We start from the raw sequence: 24,005 nt of genomic DNA on the forward strand, positions 1-24,005 counted from the left end.
TACCTGGGGCTCCAAGCAGCCCAACTGCTATGTAAACACTTGCCAAGCTGGCCTGTCAATTAACCCCTTGGCACCCAGGGCTGGGGTGGAGGAGTCTGGGTGTGGGCTGATCTGGGAGGGTCGAGGAACCTTGAGGCCGGGGATGGCTTTGGAGCCTTCGGAGGGGAACTAATTCAAGTGAAACATTCAGGAGGATGGAACAGAATGACTATGACCAGGGGTTGAAATTTACTTTATTTGCCCTGTTCAGCCCTGCTGTCCGCCAGCCTCCACCCTGAGACCCCTGTCCTGGGGAGGCAGGCCCCAGAGGAATGGCCAGGGTTGAAAACTCAGCCTGCAGTTTCAGGCAGGGATGGTGTCCTGTTTGTGAAAGGCTGGCCCAGCAGTGCCTGCTTACCTTAATCCCTTCTGGATTTCTCCTGCTAAGAGACACCCACCCTACAGGAAGCAGAGACCCACCTCGCAGGGGTGAGGAGGCTCAGACCCTGGGCTGTGTCTAGGTGTGGCTGGTTAGAAGGTAGCCTCAGCTGACTCTAGTTATTTACACGTGCACAGGCCTGTTCAGTTTGCCAAGAACAGTCCTATGTGTTACCTCCTCCTTCAACCAGTTGCACAATAAACCTCCAGAGCAGGAATTAGGCCCCTACGATGCACTGACTGAAATACAGGCTCTGTTTACGCATTGGCTCTGTAGCCTTGCGGCAATCACTTCACCTCTCTGAACCTCACTAACTTGACCTGTTCAATGGGAGAGAACAGATGCCTATGTTGGCAATGCTATTGTGAGGCCTAAATGAAATCATGTACACAAGGAGCTCAATAGTGCCTGGCATATGGGGAGCAAATGTATGGGCCCCTCCCTCAAATTCCCTTGAATTCCTCTTGAATTTTACAGGAGAGGAAAATGAGTTTCACTGAACTATCAAATTATAATCTTCCAAGTGTTTTTTAAAAAAATTATTGTACCCCTGCATAGCGAGCAAGTGTCAAAGTTGTATTTCACTCATTCATAAGGAAATTATAGGATGACAGAGTTGGTTCAGGGAACTCGGTGAGGATAGTTGATGAATAAGATTGCTAACCAGATTCCAACCTGGCAAATACCCTATAAGGCGTGATTTACAAGCTTTGGGGTGATCTCTATTGGTCATAAATCATGTGTATTTGCTGCTATTGGATAAAAATCATTTGTATCTTACTTGTGTTCTACAACTTTGTGTCTTAGTTCTCATACTTATAAAATGTTTGGGCTCCCAATATGTAGGGGGTCACATGACCCTTGCCGGCTTCTTGGATGATGCCCCGGTGGAATAATAAAAGTTCGCACTGTCTCATCGCCTTGCTTCCAAGTTTTGTATATTTTTCCTTATAAAGTCAAGTGTCCTTAGGATGAAAAAGGGGAGGCTCGGCCTTCCAAACTGTCAGAATTACTTCTCAATAAGAATTTCAGATCTTTGTGCTCTAAAATCTAGTCCTGCTACCATGTTAGGCTGATGGAGAGAAATTGAAGTTCCAGGAAAAGAGTGTGATTTATCCAAGGTCAATAGCTATACCTGGGGGAGTGGAAGAGACCTGCTTTCCCTGACTTCCAACCCCAGAGCCCCTAAGAGCTTCCCTGGCCCTGCCCCAGGTCTGGGATCCACTTTAGCTGGAGCTGGGTTGATATCATAGAGTCCTGTGGGGATTCACCACAGTTTGGGGTTATCAGTGCTCAGGCAAGTGAGAGCTGAGACCCCAGAGCTTCCCATGGCCTCCAGCCTCCCACACTTGTGAATTCTTCAGTGAGACACCAGGAAAGCTCAGAGCTGGAGGAAAAAACAGCAGCAAACAAGAAGCAGCAGATGGGTTGCCATGGTGATCACCTCCTGGAGCTTCAAGTGTCTTTCTTTCTGAACAGAGATGGAGGTACAGCAGGAAGAACATGGGCACAGGAGAGAAAGCCCAAGCCCTGGCCCCGATCTACCCCATATGCACAGCCTGGTGCATGCTCACCTTGGTTCTGAGAGGGAGAGAGGACACATTCATTAGGCGTTAGCTTTGTGCCAGGATGATGTGTTAAAGGTTGTCCATTCATGACTTAATTTAATCCTCTTCCCAGAAAGCCTTTGAAGAATGTGCTATGATCAGTATTTCATAGAGGGGGAAACAGCAACACAGAGAGGTGAAGTAACTTGCACAGGAACACACAGCTTGTTAAGAGCACCTGAGCTAATGCTCCGGGCCAACTTTCTCTTGAAAGACTAGATACATTCCTTCTGGAAATTTCAGGCCTATTTCAGAGAAGGAAGGACCAGAGGGAGGCAGAACCAGGGTGCAGAGAGGGAATAAATACTTCAGGGACAAAACAAACAAACAAAAAAACTTCAGGGACGCCTGGGTGACTCAGTGGTTGAACGTCTGCCTTTGGCTCAGGTCATGAACCTGGGGTCCTGGGATCGAGTCCCACATCAGGCTCCCCTCAGGGAGCCTGCTTCTCCCTCTGTCTGTGTCTCTGTCTCTCTGTATCTCTCATGAATAAATAAATATCTTTTTTTTTAAGAAAAAAAAAAAGAGAGACCCTTCAGATCAAACACAGTGGTGTTAGCTCCCTTTTTCTACCTGTGCGCTTGGCCAGTATGACACCTGGCACCTCAGGCAGGTAGCAAGCCCTTGCTCGGGCAGCCCCAGGCAGCATGACACATCCTTGTAGCTCCCCAAAGCAAAACCTGCAGTGCCCCAGCCCCGGGGGGCCAGCCTGAGCACGTCCAGTCTCCAATCCACATCAAGGTCTGCATCAACCCTGCCCTCCAAGATCTCTGTCTGCTCCCAGAAGCCTCCCCACACTGCACGGGAGCCCTGGCCTCCTCCTCTTCCTCCTCTCCCTCCTCCTCCTCCTCCTCCTCACTGCTGTCCTTTCCTCCCTGCCCTGTCTCACCCACCTCTCCTCAAGTGTTGGCTACCGTGCCATTGATCAGAGCCCAGGCAGAGGTTGGGGACTCCTGGTTGCTTTGAGGAGCCTTGAAGAGCTCAATGGAGGCCGCCAGAGCTTTGGGCAGAGCCCAGCGATGCATTTTTAGAATGAGCCAAGCTCAGTCCCACCTGCCAGGATGCCCTCCCTTCTCTCCCTCTATCCAAGCCGCAGGGCAACCATGTGAATCGCAGGCCAGACAAGCCCAGGGGCCAGCCAGTCTGAGAGCCACCCCACAGGGCCGTAGGAGGTGGCCTGTGTGTGGACACGAGTGTGGACATGGGCAGGAGCCAGCCAGGGTGCTTAGGGCTAGGGCAGCAGGAGCCTCTACCTGGTCTCTACCAAACCCCTCGCCAGCTGGCCTTGGCCTCCCAGCCCTCTCAACTTTGTCCACCCATCCATCCATTCATTCATTCAGCAAGTATTTGTTCAGCAAGTATTTATTTATTACCCCAATGCCGGGAAGACAGGGGTGAATGAAACAGAACTCCTAGCCTCAGAACCAGACTCCTGATTGTCCTCTGGATTGGCTCCCTACTTGGTCTTCCTGGTCTGGGTTGACAGCAGCTCTATCCTGCTGATGGCATCCAGTCCATCAGCAAATCTGTCGTTTTGCCTTAGCTCGAAATATACCCAGAATCCAAGGACTTCTCACCCCTTTCACCCTGCCACCCCAGTCCTAGCCACCATCGGGGCTCCTCTGCGAGATTCCCTGGGGCCAACACGGCTCCCCGCTTCTGTCTCTGCCCGTGTCCAGTGGTGCCACAAAAACAAGTCGGATCATGCCTCTCACATCATCACACGTCCATGCCACCCCCAGAACTTGTGCCCTGGTTTCTCCCTGCCCTGCTTGAGTGACCTGACCTTTACACATACACCCCCCCTCACTCCCTCACCTCCAACATCAGATAGCGTGTCAGTGTGCCCTCCCCTGTACGTCCCTTTAAGTGCTGCAGCTCCTCCTCTTCTCCACAGCTTTATTGCCAAATAACACAGGATGTGTTATTTGTTTTGTTCACTGCCCATCTCCCCGCCCTGGAACATGAACTCCATGAGCCCAAGGTTGTGTCTGCTTTGTTCCCTGCCCTGAGAACGTGTCTGGCCCACATTCGGGGCTCATGCAGGAGCTGTGGAATGAGGGCCTCTGTGACTTGTGGGGGCGCCAGAGCCATAATAAAAAGCAGTCCTTGCCTCCACTCCTGCCATTTCCTATCTGCTCCCACATGAGCAGCCACAGAGATTTTTCTAAAAAACTTATTGTGCCCTTCAAGTCTTAGGACAGGCATCACTGCTGACTTCTCTGGCCCTCTGAGTTAGGCAGTCCCTCCGGCCCTCAGAGCTCTCCTGTCCTTCCCCCTCCTTCATCCTGTAATTGCCTGGATCCTGGTGTTTCTCTGGGATGTAGGCGCCTTCTGCAGAATGGGGGCGTACCCGTCTCACTCAAGAGACAGGATGGTGCAATGGCTGAAGGAATGGACTGCTCAGGTCCAAATCCCAGCTAAGATGTGGGAATTTGGGTGAGTTAGTCAAGCTGCCCGGGCCTCTGTTTTCCCATCTGTAAGATGCAGGTAACAACAATACCTTCCTTGGAGGCCCCTAGGAGAGGATTAAGTGAGCTAATATACTTGCATTTGGAGTTGTGTGTGGAACGTGGTAAATGTAATATGAATGTCAGCTGTGGGATGCCTGGGTGGCTGGTGGTTGAGCGTCTGCCTTTGGCCCAGGGTGTGATCCCGGAGTACCAGGATCGAGTCCCACATGGGGCTCCTTGCATGGAGCCTGCCTCTCCCTCTGCCTGTGTCTCTGCCTCTCTCTCTGTGTCTCTCATGAATTAAAAAAAAAAAAAGAAAAAGAATGTCAGCTGTTACTGACACTGTTACTGTTCTTCACTGTCACATCTCTAGGGCTTGGCACAAAACCTGGCCCACATTTAGTACTTAATAAGTATTTGTTGGATGAATGAATGAATGAGTACAGGGATACAAGGATGAAGAAGTGACATGAGAACCTAGAGGAGGAGGGCCCAGACCCAGCCCGAGGAGAGTCTGGGAGGCTTTCTGTAGGAAGGCAGCCTTTCACTGGTTCCTGTAGGATGAGGTGGAGTTAGCTGAGCAAGGTGAATGGCGGGAGCAGCAAACAGAAAGTACAAAGGCCTCTCTCCACTTGAGAAAGCCTGATACATGCAGATAAAGTCTGCCTTTCTGCCATCACTAAGTGATGGACATTAGGCAAAGAGGCCAGGTTTCCCTTGTGCTGGCCACTTTGAGGGCACTAGGTGAATGAACTGTGCTCTTCCCTCAGACCTGCTGCCCACGGACAGCAAAGCATTGTCTCTGGTCAGATCCGAGATCAGGGAAGGCAAGCAAGAAAAGGAAGTTGCCATTTGTTGAGGGACCCCATGGGATAGGCCTGGATTTAACCTGGCAACCATCTCACGGTCAAGCTCTTTACCTCCATATAGAGCTAAAGGGACAGAGGCCTCACATCACCCAGCTATTAAGAGGTGGAGTTGAGTTCACTCTAGGTTGGCCCATTCCATGCAGCCTCCCCCATCAGACTGGGACTCCTGGCAGCCAGGGTCTGTGTCCCCCTATCACCTCAGCAATTGTTCAGCGGGTGACATCACCTATTTCTGACCCCCTCCCCCTTCAGAGCACAGACCAAGGAACTGAGCAGGGGAACCCCTCAATGGCTGTGGATGAATGGTTAGCCAAGTTCAATGCCAGGCAGAACCACATGGACTGGAGGGTGAGTGTCAAGACCTTCCACGGGGTGGCTCAGTGGTTGAGCATCTGCCTTTGGCTCAAGTCGTGATCCCAGGGTCCTGGGATCAAGTCCCTCATTGGGCTCCCCACAGGAAGGCTGCTTCTCCCTTTGCCTATGTCTCTGCCTCTCTCTCTGTGTCTCTCATGAATAAATAAATAAAATCTTAAAAAAAAAATGAGACCTTCCCTGCAGAGCTCCAGACAAGTGCAGACCTGGGCACCTGAGTGAGAAGGGCCGGGAGTGGGCCTGAAATGAGATTTGGTGGGCGATGCTGATGGAGGAGGGACTAAGCCTGGGAATGGTTGAGAGCATCTTACCCAATACCACCCATCCCATCCCACCTACTCCCTTCCCCCACTTCACACCTCACTTTCTCATCTGTGGACTCTCTCATCTGCTGACTGACACAGACTCCCCACACTCATACCTGTGGGGAGCACCCAGGAATAGAGTCAGGAGTTCAGGTTTCAAATCCCTGCCCTGTCACATCTTAGTCGGCTTCAGAAAGTACCGGTCCTCTCTGAGTTTCACTACTCTCACTTGTTAAAAAAAAAAAATGACGGTGATAAACCTCTGCCTTGGAAGGTTGATGTGTGAATTAGGCAAACTGTGAGGTGTGGGTCCCGCTCAAGAGGATTATTGGCCAGTGAGGAAACTGGTTTGGAAGGGGTTAAGTGGAGACCCTGCCTCCCAGGCAGGAACGAATCAGAGCTGGCAGGGGAGGAGCCAGGCTGGGAAAGAGATCTAGTCCGGCCAGATGCTGCCCTGAGAGGGAACGGAGGAGACACCAGCAGGGCTTGGGGTTGTGGGACAGGGGCTTGGGACCAGGTCCCGGTGTCTGCACCGTGATAGCTCTTCTAAGTCTGAGGGTGCAGGCCCAGCTGCTAGGGGTGGGGGAGGAGGGGCCAAGCTGCCTAGGCTGGGGGACAGGGGCAGGGTGGGAGAGGACTAGGGATCCAGAGCACTCCCAGCACCCCCAGGCAGGGGGCATGGCTGCACCCAGGCCTTGACCTCAGCTGACCCTGAGAGCCCACATGGGGCGTGGGGTCTAATTTTAGCTCCAGCCGCAGGGCCCACAGCCCAGGAGTGCTTGCCAGTGGGCACAGGGGCAGCCAGGGCTACTGAGGGGCTGCTGAGGCAGGGGGAGGATTGGGGAGGCCAGCCCCACTTCTGTCCAGCCCCGCACCCTGGCCAAGCCACCTCCTGTGAGAGCCCTGACGGGTCCCCCATGGCCTGGCAGACTGCCCGCCTCTCCGCTGAGGCCAAGGTCAGGGGGTGCAGCCAGGAGGGCAGAAGGACGTGGCCTTGCAGTGTGGTCAGGGATTGCATCAGCCTGAGCAGTGCCCAGGGGCAGGGGGCCTTGCTGGGGGGGGCAAAGCCTGGCTTGTTTGTCCAAAGGCCAAGGAAGCAGATTCCTGACTGCAAGAAGGCAAGGCCAGAAAGCCGGGTCCTCCCCGGCCTCCCGGTGCCTGGCTGGTGGTTGCGGTTTGACCTTACACAGGCAGCCTGTTCTCAATGGGCCTCAGTCTTCCCATCTGTACAATGAAGGCACCGAACTAGAAGGCCGACTCCAGCTCCAGCGGCTCACCCTCAAGCCCCTGCTCCTCCTGCTTCCCCCAGCCCTGGCTGTGGGTGGCCACATGCAGTCGTGGAGAAGAAAGGCCCTCTGGCTGGCACTGTTGGCCTCTTGGCTTCTCGTCCTCCTGAGAGTCTTCCCCCTTCTCCGCCTGGCAGTGCCTGCCAGACCTTGGGCAGGTGCCCCCCAAGGCTGGCCCCGCTGGCTGGATGCAGAGCTCCTGCAGAGTTTCTCACGGGCTGGGGAGCTCCCAGAAGATGACCCTCAACCTCCTCATGCCCCCCGTGGTGGCGGCCACTGTGACTGGGGAGCTTGCTTTAATGTCTCCAAGTGCAGGGGTGGTGGCCTCAAGGTATTCGTGTCCCCCGTGGCTGGACCTATCTCTGACACTCAGCGTGGGATCCTGGCTTCCATTGAGAGCTCCAGCTACCACTCAGTCAGCCCTGATGAGGCCTGCCTCCTCCTCCTCCTCGGCCCCGAAGCCCCGGCTGGAGAGTGCAGCCCGGTGCCCCAGCAATGGAATGGGGGAAAGAACCAGCTGGTCCTCAGTCTCCACCCAGCCCTCTGCCCCCAGACCTTCCCACCGGGACAGGCGATGGTAGCCAAGGCCAGCCCCGCGGTGGACACCTTCCGGCCTGGCTTTGATGTGGCCCTGCCGCTTCTCCCTGAAGCCCACCCATTGCGAGGTGGGGCACCTGGTCAGCTGCGACAGCACAGCCCCCACCCCGGGGTGCCCCTGCTAGCCCTGGCAGAGGAGAGGGGCGGGTGGCGCGTGGCAGGCGCTGACTCCCCTGCCTGCCCCTGGGACGGGCGCTGTGAGCAGAACCGTGGACCCGAGCAGTAAGTGGACCTTTACCCTGGAGGTGGGGGGAGGACTGGGAGGGGTCTGCAGTGGGGGTGAGCCCAGAGGCCTGGGTGGAGGGCAGGATTGAGATGGGATGGGAGAATGAGCTAGGCCTCAGCTGCAGCAGGAAAGAATCAGGGTAGACCCAGAGAAACACCAGCAAGATGGTACTTTGCCACAGGAGGTGTCCAAAGTAGGTTTTGGAGTTCTGCCTTGGGGGATCTGTAAAAACAAAAATATGACTCACTCCTGTTGACTTTTTCTCCTCTTCTAATTCCTCCTCTCCCAATATTTTAACCTACACGGCTCTTGTGTTCACTCTGTGCTACCTTATATATAATGGTTAAAATAAAATCATCCTAACTGCTATCATTTGTGTACCAGACAGTAAGCTCAGAGAGGTTAAGTAACTTGCCTGAAGCCGTCCAGACAGAAAGAGCACAGCCCGTGTTGAAATCCAGAGTTGCCTGTTGGCAAAGCTGTCAGCTTTAGAATTTTGAGTTTTAACCAAGAGTTTATGATCAACCCATCAAATGCCTCAGAGCCATGGTGATTAAGGACTGGTCTCCGATGGAAGCCGCTCTTGTATCTAATTTGGGGGATTAATCCCTTAAGGAAACAGCAAATATGAATGAGGTCAGACCTACAGAAGAACTTCCCGTCAGCACAGCTGCCTGGAGACATGGAAGGGGCATGGTGGCCTATGGGACAGGGAGAGTTGTTCAGAAATTCCTCTCCCTGGGTTAGTTGGAGTGACCACAGGTGATAAAGCAGTTAACCCCTAAGCACCCCAACCCTTCTGCACCCCTCCCTGGAAGGCCGGAGGTGTCCAAAGGCTGGTTGGGCAGACAGGATCTCAAGGCCTTTTGAGGTTGTTCAGGGCCCGAGCGGCCGAGGGTTCCTGCTTCATCTCTGGGGCAGACCTGAGTTGGAACCTGTCACTCTGGTGTCCTTCCCTTGCTCCCTCCCTCAGGTATCCCCCTGTGCTCTGCTAGAACAACACGGGCTATTCTCAGCTCCGCCTCCCCCCTAGGAATTCTTCACGTGGCCAAGCTCCATTTTTGCCTCTGCTTCTCAGGGGCTTCTCTCAGCCAGAGGGCTCTCACGGGAATGCAATCCCTCTACCTCCTGAAGGCACATGGCCTCCAGGGAGCCCCACAGCCAGGGGTAGGAATGCAATGTTGTCTCCTTGGTCCCCAGGCCCTTCTGCGGAGACGCATTCTTAGTAGGTGTCCTGGGCAGGATCTGAAAAGTCAGGGATCCCCCACCCCCACCCCAGGCACCTGATGAAGCTCGGAGCTCAGACAGGACTTAAGGTCAGTGAACAAGTTTCTCTGGCTCACCACGGCCCCCCCTCAAGTTTCTGATTAGGCTCTTAGCTATTCTTGCTTATAGGAAGTTCCTTCAGCTCACTTTAATTCCCGTTCTCTGCAGCTGGTGACTGGTGAATCTGAAAGCTATTTCAGTCTGAACTTCTTTGAGAAGCTGGAAGTTAGGGAGCTGCGTGTAGTAGGTGAATTGTTGACTCACTGAGTGTTTACAGATCGATCCCAAATTAGCCAGAATTGGTCAAGGCTTTCAAATTGCTGTGGGCCACCCCCTGAGAGTCATTGTTGATGAGTTTCTGTCCCAGGTGCAATGCCTGCAGCCTCTGTCCTCTGACCTTTCAGAAGCTGTGTCAGGCCTCAGCCCACCTGCAAGGGACAGGCCTATAATCTCTGGAGTAGCTTAAGGCTAGGTTCCCCGGAGGTGTCAACCAGCTGCCTGAACCAGCCAGACAGTGGAGGGACAGAGTAAGAGACAGAGGCCACCAGCCACAGGGGAGCCCCCAGAAGGTGGCCTGAATAAGCAAGTACTGGCCAGAGAAAGAGGCAATTCACAGTCCCTGCCACTGTCCCACGGCCACTGCCCCACATTCACTGGGCTGGTGAGGAGGGGGAGGGGGGGGAGGAAGCGAGCACGTGGGGAGAGCTTGCCCTGGGCTGGGTGCTGTGCCAGCCACTGTCATGCACCCTCCAGCACCCTTCAAGGGAAGTATTGTTATTCCCATTTCAGGGAACAGGAAACTGAGGCTCAGAGAGCCAGCCGAGGCCCCTTGGTGAGGATCTCCTTGATTCACCAGGGCCTCCCTAGGGTTTCTGATGGGGCAGCTGCGGTAGTGGCAGCAGTGGGGTTGGGCTTAAACCCCATACTTCTGGTTCCAAAGCCCATATTTTTCCACCTTTGGTGAACAGTCTCCTGTTGCTTTGGAATAAACCTCCACCCATTTAAATTGTTATTTATTTATTTTTATGAATAGGGGATTCATTCGCATGGTATGAAATTCCAAAGGCACAAAAGGGTGTACAGTAAAACTCCCTCCCACCCCTGTCTCTGGCCACCCAGTTTCCCTTCCTGGAGCCAAACACCATTTCTACTTTCTCTCATGTCTTTTCTGAAGTGCTCTGTGTGTGTGCAAACAAGTGTATATGCTCTCCCCAACTTGGGCTTTTTTTTTTTTTTAAGATAAATTCAATGCATGTTTTAAAGTTCCCTGTTTTGTCTTTTTTTTCCCCCCTGTTTCATCTTATTTGGATATAGGAGGCACCATGCCTGGGACCCATGGTATTTTTAGGCACCCAGGAAAACATTTTCATTTGTTTGAAAATCAGAAGAAAAACATGTACCTTTAAGTAGAAGAAAATGCTTTAATATACAATATTAATGTTTTCATTTATTTTTAAGATTTTATTTTTATTTATTTACTTTTAAAGATTTATTTATTTGAAAGAGAGAGCATGAGAGAGAGAGAGAGAGAGAGCACGAGCAGGGGGCGAGGAGCAGAGGAGAAGCAGACTCCCTGTTGAGCAGGGAGCCTGATTGGGGACTCCATCCCAGCATCCTGGGATCATGACCTGAGCCAAAGGCAGATGTTTAACTGGCTGAGCCACCCAGGCACCCCCAAGATTTTTTTTTAGCATATATATGAAGTTTAATAAAATATGAAATTATACTATGTGTTGAGTAGGGATAGATATAAAAACCCCAAGATTTTATTTTTAAGTAATCTCTACACCTGGTATGGGGCTCAGGTATACAATTCCAAGATCAGGAGCTGTACACTCCACCGACTGAGCCAGCCAGGCATCCCAATGTGTTTGTTTTTATATCAACAAAGTTATCAAATGTAATTTTTTTGAAGTATTTATTTATTTATTTAGTTATTAGTTATTTAGTTAGTTAGTTAGTTAGTTAGTTAAGAGAGAGAAAGAGAACACAAGCAAGGAGAGCAGCAGAGGGAGAGGGAGAAGCAGGCTTCCCACTGACAGGGAGCCCGACACGGGGTTCAATCTCAGGACCCCGGGGTCATGACCTGAGCTGAAGGCAGATGCCCAACCAACTGAGCCATCAGAGACCAGGGGCCTGATATATATTTTTTTATGGCAGAGGGGCCCCAAAGGCCAAAATGCCTGGGATGCATGGAAGTCACGACGTGGCCCTACCTATAACCAGGCCACAAGAGAGCCCAGTGGAGCCATGGGGCCATGGTGGAGCCACACTGATTCCATCATTGGGGCTGAGGCCCTGAGTCTGTGACAACACCTTATATGGGGACCAAACCCTGAGACTTCATTGGCAGGTACCGTGATGTCCCCTCCATAACACACATGCAGGAAAACATACAAAGGCAGGTGCTCATCAGCTCTGCTTATTTGCCTTTGCCGATGGGGATCTCAGCATCTCCCAAGGCCACCCGCTGGCCACTCTCATCCAGACCCATTACTAAGATTGGTGCTGAGACTGACCTTTCAGACATTTGGCCCACTGGTCCCGGGCCCATCCTTTATTGCACACCAAGCAGCCACTACCTGCCCTGTCTCTGCCAGGGGCTCCACGAGACCCCGGGGATGCTGAGGTGAGGACCACATGGCCCCGGGTGCTCCGTGTTTTGGGAGAGGCAGGCAAGTCACCAGTTGGGATCCACGTTGTTACGCAGAGACCTGCTGCAAGCTGCCTCGCTGGCCCCTCTACTTGGGAGCTGCGAGGCCTCTCTAGGCCTCCGTTCCCTCATCTGTAAAGCAGAGGACTAACCGCGTAGGCCCCTGGTCTCTGAGGGAGCGCTGTGACAGTGAGTGAGCACGTGAACACATGTAAAGCATTTAGAATGGTGCTCTGTGAAGGTCGGCAGGGCTCACTCTTACTGAGCATGCACATGGAGGCTGTGGGAGCAGAGAGGAGGGAGCCATCTCTGGGAAGATCAAGGCGGGCTTCCCAGAGAAGGTGAGGTTTGGGCTTAGACCTTAAGAACCAGTAGGAGGGGGCAGCCTGGGTGGTGCAGCGGTTTGGCACCCGCCTTCAGCCCAGAGCGTGATCCTGGAGTCCTGGGATCGAGTCCCACGTCGGGCTCCCTGCATGGAGCCTGCTTCTCCCTCTGCCTGTGTCTCTGCCTCTCTCTCTCTCTCTGTATCTCATGAATAAATAAATAAAATATTAAAAAGAAAAAGAACCAGTAGGAGGAATTCCCTGGGCCATAAGGCAGAGAGGGGTGCTCCAGGCTGGGGGCGCATGTGCAGAGACACAGAGTCCAGAACAGTGGAGGTTACGGAGGACCGATGAGTACAGTTTATTCAGAAAGTGCTTTGTCTCTGGGTTCTCAGTAGCCTTGAACTTAGGGCTTCTCAGTCCCTTAGGGCTTTGTTGGGGAGGGGAGGAGGGCTGTGGCCGGCTGGTGCTGTGGCACCAAAGCAGTAGAGAAAGTCCTGGTGTTTAATATGTGGCTTCTCCTGGGAGAAGCCTGGTGACCACCTAAGCAGCAGACAGAAGGCAGGAGACAACCCCTGGGAGCCCCTGAGCCGCAGTTCTGGGGTAGTTCAAATAACCCAGGGGTGGGAGTTAGCCTACCTGGTTCTAGTTCCAGCTCTGCCTTTACCCTTTCTGAGACCCTAAGCTGGAGTCCTTGGGTCTCTCTGAGACTCAGTTTCTCCATCTGTTCAATGGTTCAGACTCAGGCCAGGGAGGCTGTAGCTGAGGAGGGCTCTGTTCATCAGTCCCACTCTGAGCAGGCCTGTGAGTCCAGGAGTCCCGCTCCCTCCACGCCCTCCCCGCACCTCCCAGGAGCTACGTCCTGGGCACTGCTTCCCCGGGTGAGCAGTCCCAGGGAGGGGCTCTCAGGAGGCTGGGACTCAAGCCCTTCCCCCCCCAAACACACACAGTCTGAGTGTGGCCCTGGGGTTGCGGGGAGAAGGTGGGAGGAACAGAGGAGGCCTGTCCTCTGGGCGAGGGGGCCTCTGGGCAGCGGCTTCCTGTGCGGTTCCAGGCTGGGGGCCCGGCCCACCTCCTGACAGAAGAGCCTTTCATGGGCCTGGGCTCCCGGGATGGGGGGCGGGGGGAAAGCAGGGCAGGAGGCCACTCAGGTGAGGGCTGCCCGAGAATCTGCGTGGGGCAGAGCAGTGGGTGGGCAGACCGTGCCTCTCCGCGTCAGACAGGCCTTGGGAACAGCGGCTCCCACCACCTCCCATTTTGCACGTGAGGAAACCGAGGTCCAGAGAAGAGCAGGGGAAGATGCTTGAACCCGGGAGGGCAGAGGCAGAACTAGAACCCAGGGCTCCCGCCTCCTAGGCCACCGTGGGTGAGGGGCAGATGTGAAGCTGGTGTCTGTGTCCGAGTTCAGTGCATGGTTGTGCGTGTGCATGAGTGTTTGCTGACATATGAACCCCAGGTGATGGGCTTGCACACTATGAATCTGGGAATGTTGGAGGGGGGGCGCTGGAGGCCATCAGGGAACCGGGTGGGGTGAAGGGCAGCTGTCTCAGGCCTCATATGTTTAGGACCCCCTCCTGTACCTCCTTAGGACCCCCCTTGGGGCAACGCTACCCAATGCCACCTTCTGCATCATCCCTGGCCACCGTCCGGAAGCCTTGCACTTCTTCCAAGCCCTGCAGGTACAGCCCCAACCTGGGCATCCCCTGACCCTGTCCCCCCCTCCCCCTGCCCGAGCTGACAGGCCACCGTGGGCCCAGGCCAATGGGAAGGGACAGTGAGCTGCTCGCTCCTTTACTCCAGGACGCAGGAGTGCTGACACCCACGCTCACCACACCCTCTGCAGAATGACTCAGCGCCCCAAAAAACACTTTCTCCCCTCTCTGCCCCTTGCCCCCAACTGAAGAAGCCGCTAATTTGGAACTAGGGGAGGGGGAGGTGTGTAGGACAGGACTGGGCTCCCTAGTGACGCCCCGTTTCCCCAGGCTGGCTGCATCCCTGTGCTGCTCAGCCCTCGGTGGGAGCTGCCGTTCTCCGAAGTCATCGATTGGACCAAGGCCGCCATTGTAGCAGACAAGAGGCTCCCATTTCAGGTGGCTCAGGGCCCTGGCCACGGGGTGGGGAAAGGGCCTGTGATCTTGGCCCCCGGGCTCCGCTCAGTTCTCACTCTACGTGTATATTATGGCTTTGCTCCAATCCCCAAGCCTCTGGGGCTCCCATAGGCTCAGAGAGAGGCAGAGACTCCTGATGGTTCTGAGAGCAAGTCCTGAGCCTTTCCTAGCCTCAGTTTCCCCATCTGTACAACGGGATAAGTTAGACCAGATGATGTCTGTGGGCCCAGCCCATGACTTGACCAGTTCAAGGGAAAGCCACAAAAAATCCAAAATCTGAGTATCTCCATAGAGACCGAGGAGGAAAAGCAAAATGCGCGGTGACCTTTTCCATGATGAAACTAATTTCGCCTGGCTATGAAAAAACGTGCATAAGCTTGAACCCCCTGAGAAGTGAGGACGGTATGGTTGTTAATAATAACAGCCACCCGTCACTGAGCCTCTACCACATGCTAAGCACTTAATGTGATTATCTAATTTACTCCCCACTGCCACCCGTGGGGCAGGTACTGTTATCATCCCCCCTTCACAGATGAAGACACAGACTCAGAGAGGTTGAGTAGTTTGTCCACCGTCACACAGCTACTAAGTGACATCTAGGGCCAGCTGTGTGTGACCCTTGAACTCTTAATTGCTAAGTTACCTGGGACTTGGCCAAGGGTGGCTGCTGCTAACCCACGTGGAAGACCGTGGGGAGAAAGTTTCTGGTTCCCAGACCTCCCACCGAGGTGGTCCCTCTTCAGAGTCAGAGCCTGACAGGGCCCCGTGCCTTCTCCTTCCTCCCTCTGTGCCTCAGGTCCTTGCTGCCCTCCAGGAGATGCCCCCCACAAGGGTCCTTGCCCTGCGTCAGCAGACCCAGTTTCTGTGGGATGCCTACTTCTCCTCAGTGGAGAAAGTCATCCACACCACTCTGGAGGTGAGGGGGACCTCCATGATGGGGGCCTTGGTGCTGGGCTCCTGCCTCAGCCCGGTTCCCTCTCCACACTGCTCCCCGCTGTTGGGACTTCCTTCCCCCTTGAAGAGGCTTCTGGGATGAATCTGAGACTTGGCTCTGAGCTCTTGGACAAGTTCCCTCTCCACTCTTCCACACTTTGCCTCAGTTTCCCCATCAACAGAGGGTACAGCTCTGGCCAATAGATTCCGAAGCACGTGCCAAGTTGGCAGCCCAGGTCATGGGCAGCGGCTGCCTGGGGTGCTGTGTTAAAGGGGAGTCTGGGTCTGGGTCTGGAAAGAATCTCACGACTTGTTAGCAACATCTGCCATGAGTGAGGAAGGGAAGGGGGGCAGCAAGCTCACCACCATCTGCCGCCTCCTGACACCATCACCGAGTGCCCCCCACTCTGGACTTCTGGACCTGAACCCTTCGGACAGGGATGCAGCTGCTGCCCTCGCAAGAGCCAGAAGGGGGGTAGGGGGGTTCCCAGGTCCACACTTCCCCGACCCTGCCCTCGGCCACACCGGCCACTCCCTCAGCACAGCCCTCTCTCCTTTCACAGATCATTCAGGACCGGATCTTCGGAGCATCTGCTCACCCTTCGCTACTGTGGAACAGCCCCCCAGGCGCCCTCCTGGCCCTGCCCACGTTTTCCACAAGCCCCTCAGACTTCCCATTCTACCACCTACAACGGGGTATGCCCTCGGGAGGGGACACCTTGAAGTCCCCTCACCAACTCTTCCCAGCCTCATCCATATAGAGCCCTGCCAACCCCTCCCTGATTCTCCAGCGTCTCTCCTGGCTCCTGGAGTCCCCAGCTCAGGTCCCTCCTCGGGGGTCCTGTCCCCTCCTCCCCTAACAGCCTGTGTCTCATTCCCCAGGCTCTCGGCCTGTGGGCGGGTTCAGCGCCCTGATCTGGGTGGGGGCCCCAGGCCAGCCCCCGCTGAAGCTCATCCAGGCAGTGGCAGGCTCCCAGCACTGTGCCCAGGTCTGTCCCCTTTTCCAGCCGGGGTCCTGGGATCCAGGGTGGGGGCAAGGGAAAGACATGGAGACCTCAAGCGTAACCGCACATTTTGGGGGGAGAGACACGGGAGGCCCTTTCAAGTGCCATCACTGCCTTCCTCTTAGTCCCAGGGTTCTTATTCCTTTCCTCCTCCTCCTTCCCTCCCTCCATCCCTCGTGGAAACTGATGAAATCATCTAAAAAGCAGGTACCCCTTGGGGAGGCTGGAGAGGTAAACACATGCATTCACGCGCTCACCCGTCAGTCATCAAGCCCACCCAGGCCGTGGGCTTGATGCTGAGGATGCAGAGAAAAAGCCAGAAAGGTTTCCGCCCCAGATTCAGATTCAGTTAGCATTTCCTGGCACAAGCTGTCAAATCCCACTTCCAGAGGAGCCACATAGACTCTTGAGAGGACTCACAGGGGAGGGAAGCTCTTAGCTCAGCCCTCAGCCCAGGACAGGCAGAGCAGCTCCACAGATGGGACGTCTGAGCTGAGCAGCCAATGCTATGAAGGAGCAGAAGAGAAAGAAAGCCTCTGAGGGAAGATGGCGATGGAGCGATGGGTCAGGGCCCAGGCCAGGAGCCACCACAACTGACTCTCTCCAGTTCTGATGCTATAGGTAGCTACCTTCCTGTCACCGGGAACCTTCCAGAAGCCCAGAGGCAAAAACAGGGCAGTGAAGAGAGGGCCTTTGCTCCAACTAAACTCTCCCAGACTCCCCAATACAGCTGCTCCCCCAGATTTCAGCAACACCCCCTCTTCCTCCTAGATCTTGGTTCTCTGGAGCAGTGAGAAGCCACTTCCACCCAGGTGGCCCAAGACAACAGTGCCCTTGACAGTCCTGGCCGGGCAGAGGAAGGTGAGGAGTGGGGACGGGCGCAGAGGGAGGGCTCCAGCCCCTGCATGTGGGGGAACCGGGAGGGCACACACAGGGTGCTTTGCTTGAGCCTGAGCCAAATCTGGACTTCCATCAGGCTTGAAGCTGGCTGGGAAGTCCCTCCTCATGACTCACTTAAGTATCTCCCCAGGGTGGACTTTGCTTGCACCGTGTGGGTGTGGCAGAGCTTTCTGGAGTGGATGATGGGCTGTCTGTCGTGGTCTCAGCTACAGGCCCAGTAGAAATGATCCGCTTCCATCCCTGGCCCCTGTGGATTGTGCTTCCAGAGAACTGGTGTTTTATGTGACGAGAGAAGGCAGAGGGAGTGTGTTGGCTGTCTTGGATGAGCTAGAGGAGAAACATGGGATCTTGAGGAAATGAGGACAGATGGCAGCCGGTGGAGCCAGAGGAGGGTGGCTTCTGAGAACCCGGGTTGGGATGAGCCACCTGCCTGCTGCGTGGTTCTGGGCAAGTCCCTTCATCTCTCTGGATGCCTTTCCTTCAAATGAAGGATGTCTGACAACCCCTCCCAAGGGCTGAGGTGAACATGTCATGTGACGAGAGGAATCCTGAGGTGTCAGAACTAGAAGGGCCCCTAGATACCATCTGCCCCATTTTACCAAGGGGGAAATCGAAGTGCAGAGAGCTGCAGCGAGTTCCAGGTCCCAATTCCAGGCAGCCAGGCTGCTTCCACTGCCCTGCCTTCTACACCACGTGTGCAGGGGCTCCGCACAGCAGGTATTTAGACGGGCACCCTGGGAGGCTGGGGAGCGTTCCCACGGCTGAGTTGGCCTCACCTCCCCCCCACTACAGGTCAGTGATCGCTTCTTCCCGCACCGAGCCATCAGCACTGATGCCATCCTCAGCCTCGATGCACACAGCAGTCTTACCACAAGTGAGGTGAGGACGGGCCGCGAGGAGCCCAGTGTGTGGCGGGGACAGAGCCAGAGGGCCTGGGCAGCCCCTTGGGTCCCCAGAGCAGGGAGGAGCATCGAGGTGCCAGCATAGAGGTGCAGCTTCCAACTGTAGACACCACTCAAGGGAGCCAATCAGCCTCCTCCTTAGCAATCTCTGGAAGCTTTCAGCAGACTCTTGAAGACAGTTCTCAGCTCCAGCTGAGAAAGCATTGTTCCTAGCTCCTAGATGGGTACCCCACCCCCGCCCCCAGCACTCCTGGAAACTTTCATGCTCCTGTCTCCTCTCCTCTGAGTCCCCTCTGCCAGGCTGGCCTTGCCTCCGGATCTTTTTTTTTTTTTAAGATTTTATTTATTCATGAGAGACACAGAGAGAGAGGCAGAGACACAGGCAGAGGGAGAAGCAGGCTCCCTGCAGGGAACCCCATGTGGGACTCGATCCCAGGACTCCAGGATCAGACCTGAGCCAAAGGGAGACGCTCAACCCCTGAGCCACCTGGGTGTCCTGTTGCCTCCGAATCTTGTTCCCAGTTGGTGGGGAAGTCCCTCCTCATACCTCACTTAAATGTCTCTCCAGGTGGACTTTGCTTTTGGAGTGTGGCAGAGCTTCCCTGAGCGGATGGTGGGCTTTCTGACGTGGAGTCACTTCTGGGATGAGGCCCAGGGTGGCTGGGGCTACACGGCTGAGAGGGCCAACGAGTTCTCCATGGTTCTCACATCAGCTGCCTTCTACCACAGGTACAGGTGGCAGCCCTGGCTCTGGGAGCAGAGGGCCAGAGACCCCGCCCTCTTTGAATCAGGAGCAGGGTGGCATGAGAGTGAACACAGCAGTCAACCTAGAGCCCAGAGACCCAGGTTCAAGGCCCAGATCCACCACATCCCAGTTGTGTGATGGGCAAGTCTCCTCACCTCTTGTGAGGCCCAGTTTCCTTATCAGTAGAATGTTTTCATCTCACAGGGCTGATGTGATAATCAAATGAGAAAACCCTATGAAGGCCTTGGCGCACAGATGGTCAACAAATGGTAGCTAGTGTTATTTTAAATAGAGCCTTGTAGAGCTTACAGATTTGGGTTTGGTTTGGTGATGGTGGTAAGAGAATGGTCCTAAAGCTTTTTTTTTTTTTTTAAAGGATTTTATTTATTCATGAGAGACACAGAGAGAAGGCAGAGACAGGCAGAGGGAGAAGCAGGCTCCCTTCAGGGACCCCAATGGGGGATTTGATCCTGGAACTCCAGGATCATGCCCCTGAGCCGAAGGCAGATGCTCAACCACTGAACCACTCAGGCGTCCTGGTCCTAAAGCTTTATAAATGTGTGTGTGATGAGCTGGGGACTGTTCCAGTCCTTCCAGAAGTTGATTGAAGGGCCTGTCTTTGGGGTAGGGACTGAATTCTGGGAGGCCCCTTTAGAGGGATTGCTGAGATGTGTTTAAACTAATTATGTGTAACCTGGAACCTCTGATAGACTTTCCCAGGAGCTCTGCAGGGAATTCTTAGCAGAGTGAAAAATATCCCTAAGGTCTGCAGGGTGGGCCTAGGTTGTTCTCTCGGAGGCAAGGCTCACCCAGAGCAGTATCAGTCGGGTTAATCCACAGACTTCCTGAGGCTGGTCTTTGGGGCCTGCCATGTTAAGTGGCCTTGGAACCAGTTGATCCCCCACCTCATTCTGGCCAAGTTCAGACCTCAGAGCCCAGGGGTGGGAGCCCCAAGGAGCTGGAAGGGATGGGGGCAGGGAGTACACACCATTTGCTGCAGACAAACCACAGAGCACAGCAGAGTAGAGGTTTGTATTTCTGGTGTGTGTTCTCTGAGGCGGCCGGGGCTGAGATGGGAGCAGGGGTTTCTAAAGAAGGTGTGGGGATTGAAGTCAAAGGGAGAGTGAGGTTGGGAGAGATTGGGGCCTGGCAGGGAGGGGTGGTGGGTGAATTAGGCTGCAACCTCTCCCTGTCATCTCCTCTTGCGCAGGTATTATCACACCCTCTTCACCCACTCCCTGCCCAAGGTTCTGAGAACCCTGGCAGATGAAGCACCCACCTGTGTGGATGTCCTGATGAACTTCCTAGTAGCAGCTGTCACCAAGCTGCCCCCTATCAAGGTGCCCTATGGGAAGCAGCATCCAGAGGCAAGGCCTCCACTGGTGAGGATCCAGGTTGGCACTAGGAGGGCGCTGGCTGGGGAAGGGATTTCCTGTCTAATCGGAATCCTTTATTGCTGCAGGGTATGGGGGCATGAGGGTGGATCCAGAAGGAGGAGAGAAGACCTCCAACCCATTTCCCCTCCCCCTTAGGCGCCTGGGGCCTCGGAACAGCAGCCGCCAGCCCAGGACTGCATCAATCAGATGGCAGCGGAGTTTGGCTACATGCCCCTGGTTTCCTCTCGCCTCCGTCTGGACCCAGTACTCTTCAAAGACCCCGTGTCCGTACTCCGCAAGAAGTATCGCAGCCTGGAGAAACCCTAGGAGAGAGCGGCGGAGGCCCCAGGCCTGCTCCCAGGGGGCACTGCATCTGCGGGGGTGGGGGTGGGGGTCGGCGGCCCCCATCCGTGGCACATCTGGAGATCCAATCAAGGCTGCCAATTAGCCAACACGTCAGACCCCTATTGCCCAATCAGCCATTGCGCCCCGAGGCGCGGGGGCCTCCCGCACCCTCCAGGCCGCTGCTGGGCAGGTCACAGGTGCAAAGCGCTTGCTCTGGCTGTGCCGCAGCCATCGCTCACCCTTGGCGGGAGTGCCTCTCTCCGCTCCCCCGTGGGAGCTAATACTTGTCTTTCAGATCTTCGCCTCCTCCACGGGCTTGCCTGACCCCCATCCCCGACCCGGATCCTCTGCGCTTTCACAGTCGGGTGTTTCTCACTGTTCATGCTGCTTTGCAAGGTACATGGTCAGGCCCCAGGACTAGCCTGGAAGCCCCCGCGGCGGGTGGGGCATGTCCTCTCCTCTCTGGCCTGGCAGGTGCTTCACCAATATTCGATGAATAGACGACACCAGCTGCGTACCTGGCCCTGTGCCGCGGTCGGGAATGTGGACAGGTGCCGAGCGAGACCGAACTCTACCCCCCACCCCCGGGGTTCCTAGTCTGGCAGTGGCGCAGCTGCCCACAGATGCCTGCATTGGCAGGCGCGATCTTCGCACAAAGAGGCGCCGAGAAGCCAGTTTCGGGGCTTCCTTCCCGGTCGGGCCGGGGAATTGGGCCTGGGGCGGGAGAGGGTGCGAGCGCCAGCGCCGGCCTCGGTTCTGCACTACCAGCCGCGACCACTAGAGGTCAGCGCCGCACCGCGCTCCCTCCTCCCGGAAAGGGACTGGAGCTCTAAACGCCCCCCTTCGGTCAAGGGGTGACCGGGCAAGGGGATGTCGTGTTGGTGGGGTGCAGCCTGAGGTCTGAAAAACCGACGGAGGAATTTGAAAGAACAGCCCCACTCCTTTGGCCCACGTTCTCAAGACTAAGAAGCCATTTCTAGGTGGGCTGGGTGGGAGATGGGGTTGTCGGGGGTGCCCTGGCCGTGACAGTTGAGTGGGGGGAAGGGATGCTGGGTTCTCCAGGGTTCATCCACCTGGAACTGGAATTATCACTTCCGAAATAAAGCGTGTGTCCTTGCCCCTCACGCTAGCTCGAGCTATAAATACCCCCACAGCAGCTGCACGGGGGAGGGGGAACTCAGGGCTCGCCTGGGAATGGGGTGACTCGAGAGAGGTGGGGATGATGGGGCCAGTCCAGGTCCAGGGTGTCAGGTGTTTTCCTGCTTTGATGGCCTCGAAGCTTTGGAAACTCTCGTGACTAGCTCACTCTGGCTGGTCAGAACATGCTGTCCCCCAGGGCTTCTCTGAAGCCTCCCACCCCATCCTCCAGCTTGACCTCTGGCCGCTGGGTGACTCAGGTCTCAGGTCCTTCCTGGAACCAGTCACAGCTGGGGTGCAGAAAGGACTCTCTTGGGAGTCATGGGGCTACTTGAGATGGAGGGGCTCCTGGGAGTTAGGAGGGAAGACATTCTGGCCCCGGGTCAAGAACAGTTGGAGGTGGGTGAGGAAGCACACAGCTGTGGCCCAGGCAGCCTTCCCAGGACGGGGAGGGCTCTGAGTGCCAGGTCCAGCCAAGAGAGAGGCACCCTTCCCCTTCGCACTCATGGCTTTGTCACCCAGACACCGAACTGCCTCAGCGGGCCCTTACCCGTGGAGGGCACTGCCAGCCCAAGGGCTCGCACTGGACCAACATGCAGCCCAGAGGGTTTTCAGCTCCTGCTGTAGAGGGAGGCCTGGGTGACTGAGGCAGAAACCCTAGACCTGCTTCACAGTGGCTGTGTGACTTCAGACACTCAGCCTCTCTGAGCTTTGGTGTTCTCATCTGGAAAAGTGGAGCACTGCAATGAGTGTCTCTTGAGAGGGTGTAAGGATCCAGGCTCCTGGGGCCTGCAGGGGAGAAGGGCACTTCCCCAGAGATTGGGGTGGAATAGAACACAGCTAGTGGCAGTCCCCTGCCTCGCACTCCCAAGCCACATGACTTCCCACAGATGTTGAGGGGCTGAAGAGCCCACTGACTTGGCTCACAGGTAAGCCTGGATGATGATGCTGGAAAGGCGAGGTTATTTCATAGATGGGAAGAGAGAGGTTCATGGGGAAGGCAAGTGATTAACTGTCCTCTCTCTGCTATGAATCAGGGCAGAGTCAAGACAAAGTCATTGCGGCTCCTGGGGAGGCAAGGAAGCCCACCTGGCTCTTGGGCAAGGCGGCCTCATGCTGGGTCTTTCCGGAATGATCAGAGTACACACTCTTCAAGCAACACCAGGAACTTGATAGGCTTTGGCTCCAGTCCTCACAACAACCCTGTGAGGTGGGTTCATCCTTGGTCTCTCATTCTCTGATGAGACCTAAGGACACTTGCTAGCAAAGACCAGGGCTGCCTAATGAGTGGATGTGCTGCCTTCTCTGAGACTAGGGACAAGTCTCCCCTCTTCATCTCGTAAACACAAGCTGCCCCTAAGTCAGGAATCTACATACACCTCAGGAAGCCAACGTCTCCCACCCATTCATTGTACAACCAATTCCTCTTCATCGTCCATCCTCAAGTTTTGAGCAGATCGAGCTACACTGGCAGCAGAGCTGGCCCAATCACATCAGATTTCAGTTTCTGAGGTCCCTGGGACTCTATCGGGGCAAGAGAAGTGGGCCTGGGGCTGTGTGGCCCGTTAGGGCAGGACCCGAGCTAAAATCTCTGCCCTCACCCCCACCACCAGTGGCAAAGGCATCATGGTGTCAGCACAAGTTTCCTGGGCTGGGGGAATAAGGAAAGAAGAAACGAAACCAGCTGGGTGCCAGGTGGTGACAAGCCTCCTCCCTCTAAGAAAGGGAAATGTGTGGCTCATAGCTGAAGTAACTAAGGCACAGACAGGCCTTGGGGGTGCCCACTGGTTTCCCATCTCAGGGGGACAGGTTGGACAGTGCAGATCCTCACAACTCCCAACCCCCAAGGACTCCTTAAACCATATTGTTATAGGCAGAGGGAGAAACTCTGTCCCAGGGCTTCTTCAAAGATTCATGAGGTACAAGCCAGGCAGACTGAAATGAGGACTTTGGCAGGTGGGCAAGGGGACCCTGAAACCAGTCTCCCCTCGGCCACCCGTCACTGGGCCTCACTGTCTTTCCTGAGGCTGGTGGCAGGAAAGCATTAGCTGAAGATTAGGCCCAAACCCAGCCCTGCCAGGCACCAGAAGCTGCAGGAGCGGGGTCATACCAGCTTTTTACACTTGCTGAGTCTCCAGCCTTAAACTGGCTATAGTCAGATGGGGGAGGCAGGGGGCAGT

At 55.2% G+C, this 24,005-nt stretch overlaps 1 protein-coding gene across 6 annotated transcripts; it reads left to right on the forward strand.

Moving 5' to 3' along the window:
* The first annotated feature begins 6,628 nt into the window (after positions 1–6,628).
* EXTL1 (exostosin like glycosyltransferase 1) lies at positions 6,629–22,976 on the forward strand. Of its 6 annotated transcripts, none has more exons than XR_008665355.1 (13): positions 6,629–8,129; positions 13,964–14,054; positions 14,358–14,465; positions 15,280–15,399; positions 15,980–16,112; positions 16,299–16,405; positions 17,192–17,281; positions 17,924–18,037; positions 18,113–18,199; positions 18,791–18,951; positions 20,178–20,361; positions 20,500–21,084; positions 22,863–22,976. XR_008665355.1 is itself a non-coding variant. In XM_055332743.1 (12 exons), the coding sequence occupies exons 1-12, from the start codon at positions 7,354–7,356 to the stop codon at positions 20,668–20,670; spliced, it is 2,142 nt and encodes a 713-aa protein (XP_055188718.1). In that variant the 5' UTR covers positions 6,629–7,353; the 3' UTR covers positions 20,671–22,824. The 6 variants fall into 6 exon arrangements, 4 of the variants coding, with proteins under 4 accessions (XP_055188718.1, XP_055188720.1, XP_055188721.1 ...); XR_008665356.1 differs by lacking the exon at positions 22,863–22,976 and adding an exon at positions 21,163–22,824; XM_055332743.1 differs by lacking the exon at positions 22,863–22,976 and having other exon boundaries at positions 20,500–22,824.
* Positions 22,977–24,005: the final 1,029 nt, after the last annotated feature.

Source organism: Nyctereutes procyonoides, unplaced genomic scaffold (assembly GCF_905146905.1).
Source record: "Nyctereutes procyonoides isolate TBG_1078 unplaced genomic scaffold, NYPRO_anot_genome, whole genome shotgun sequence".
NCBI lineage: Eukaryota > Metazoa > Chordata > Mammalia > Carnivora > Canidae > Nyctereutes > Nyctereutes procyonoides.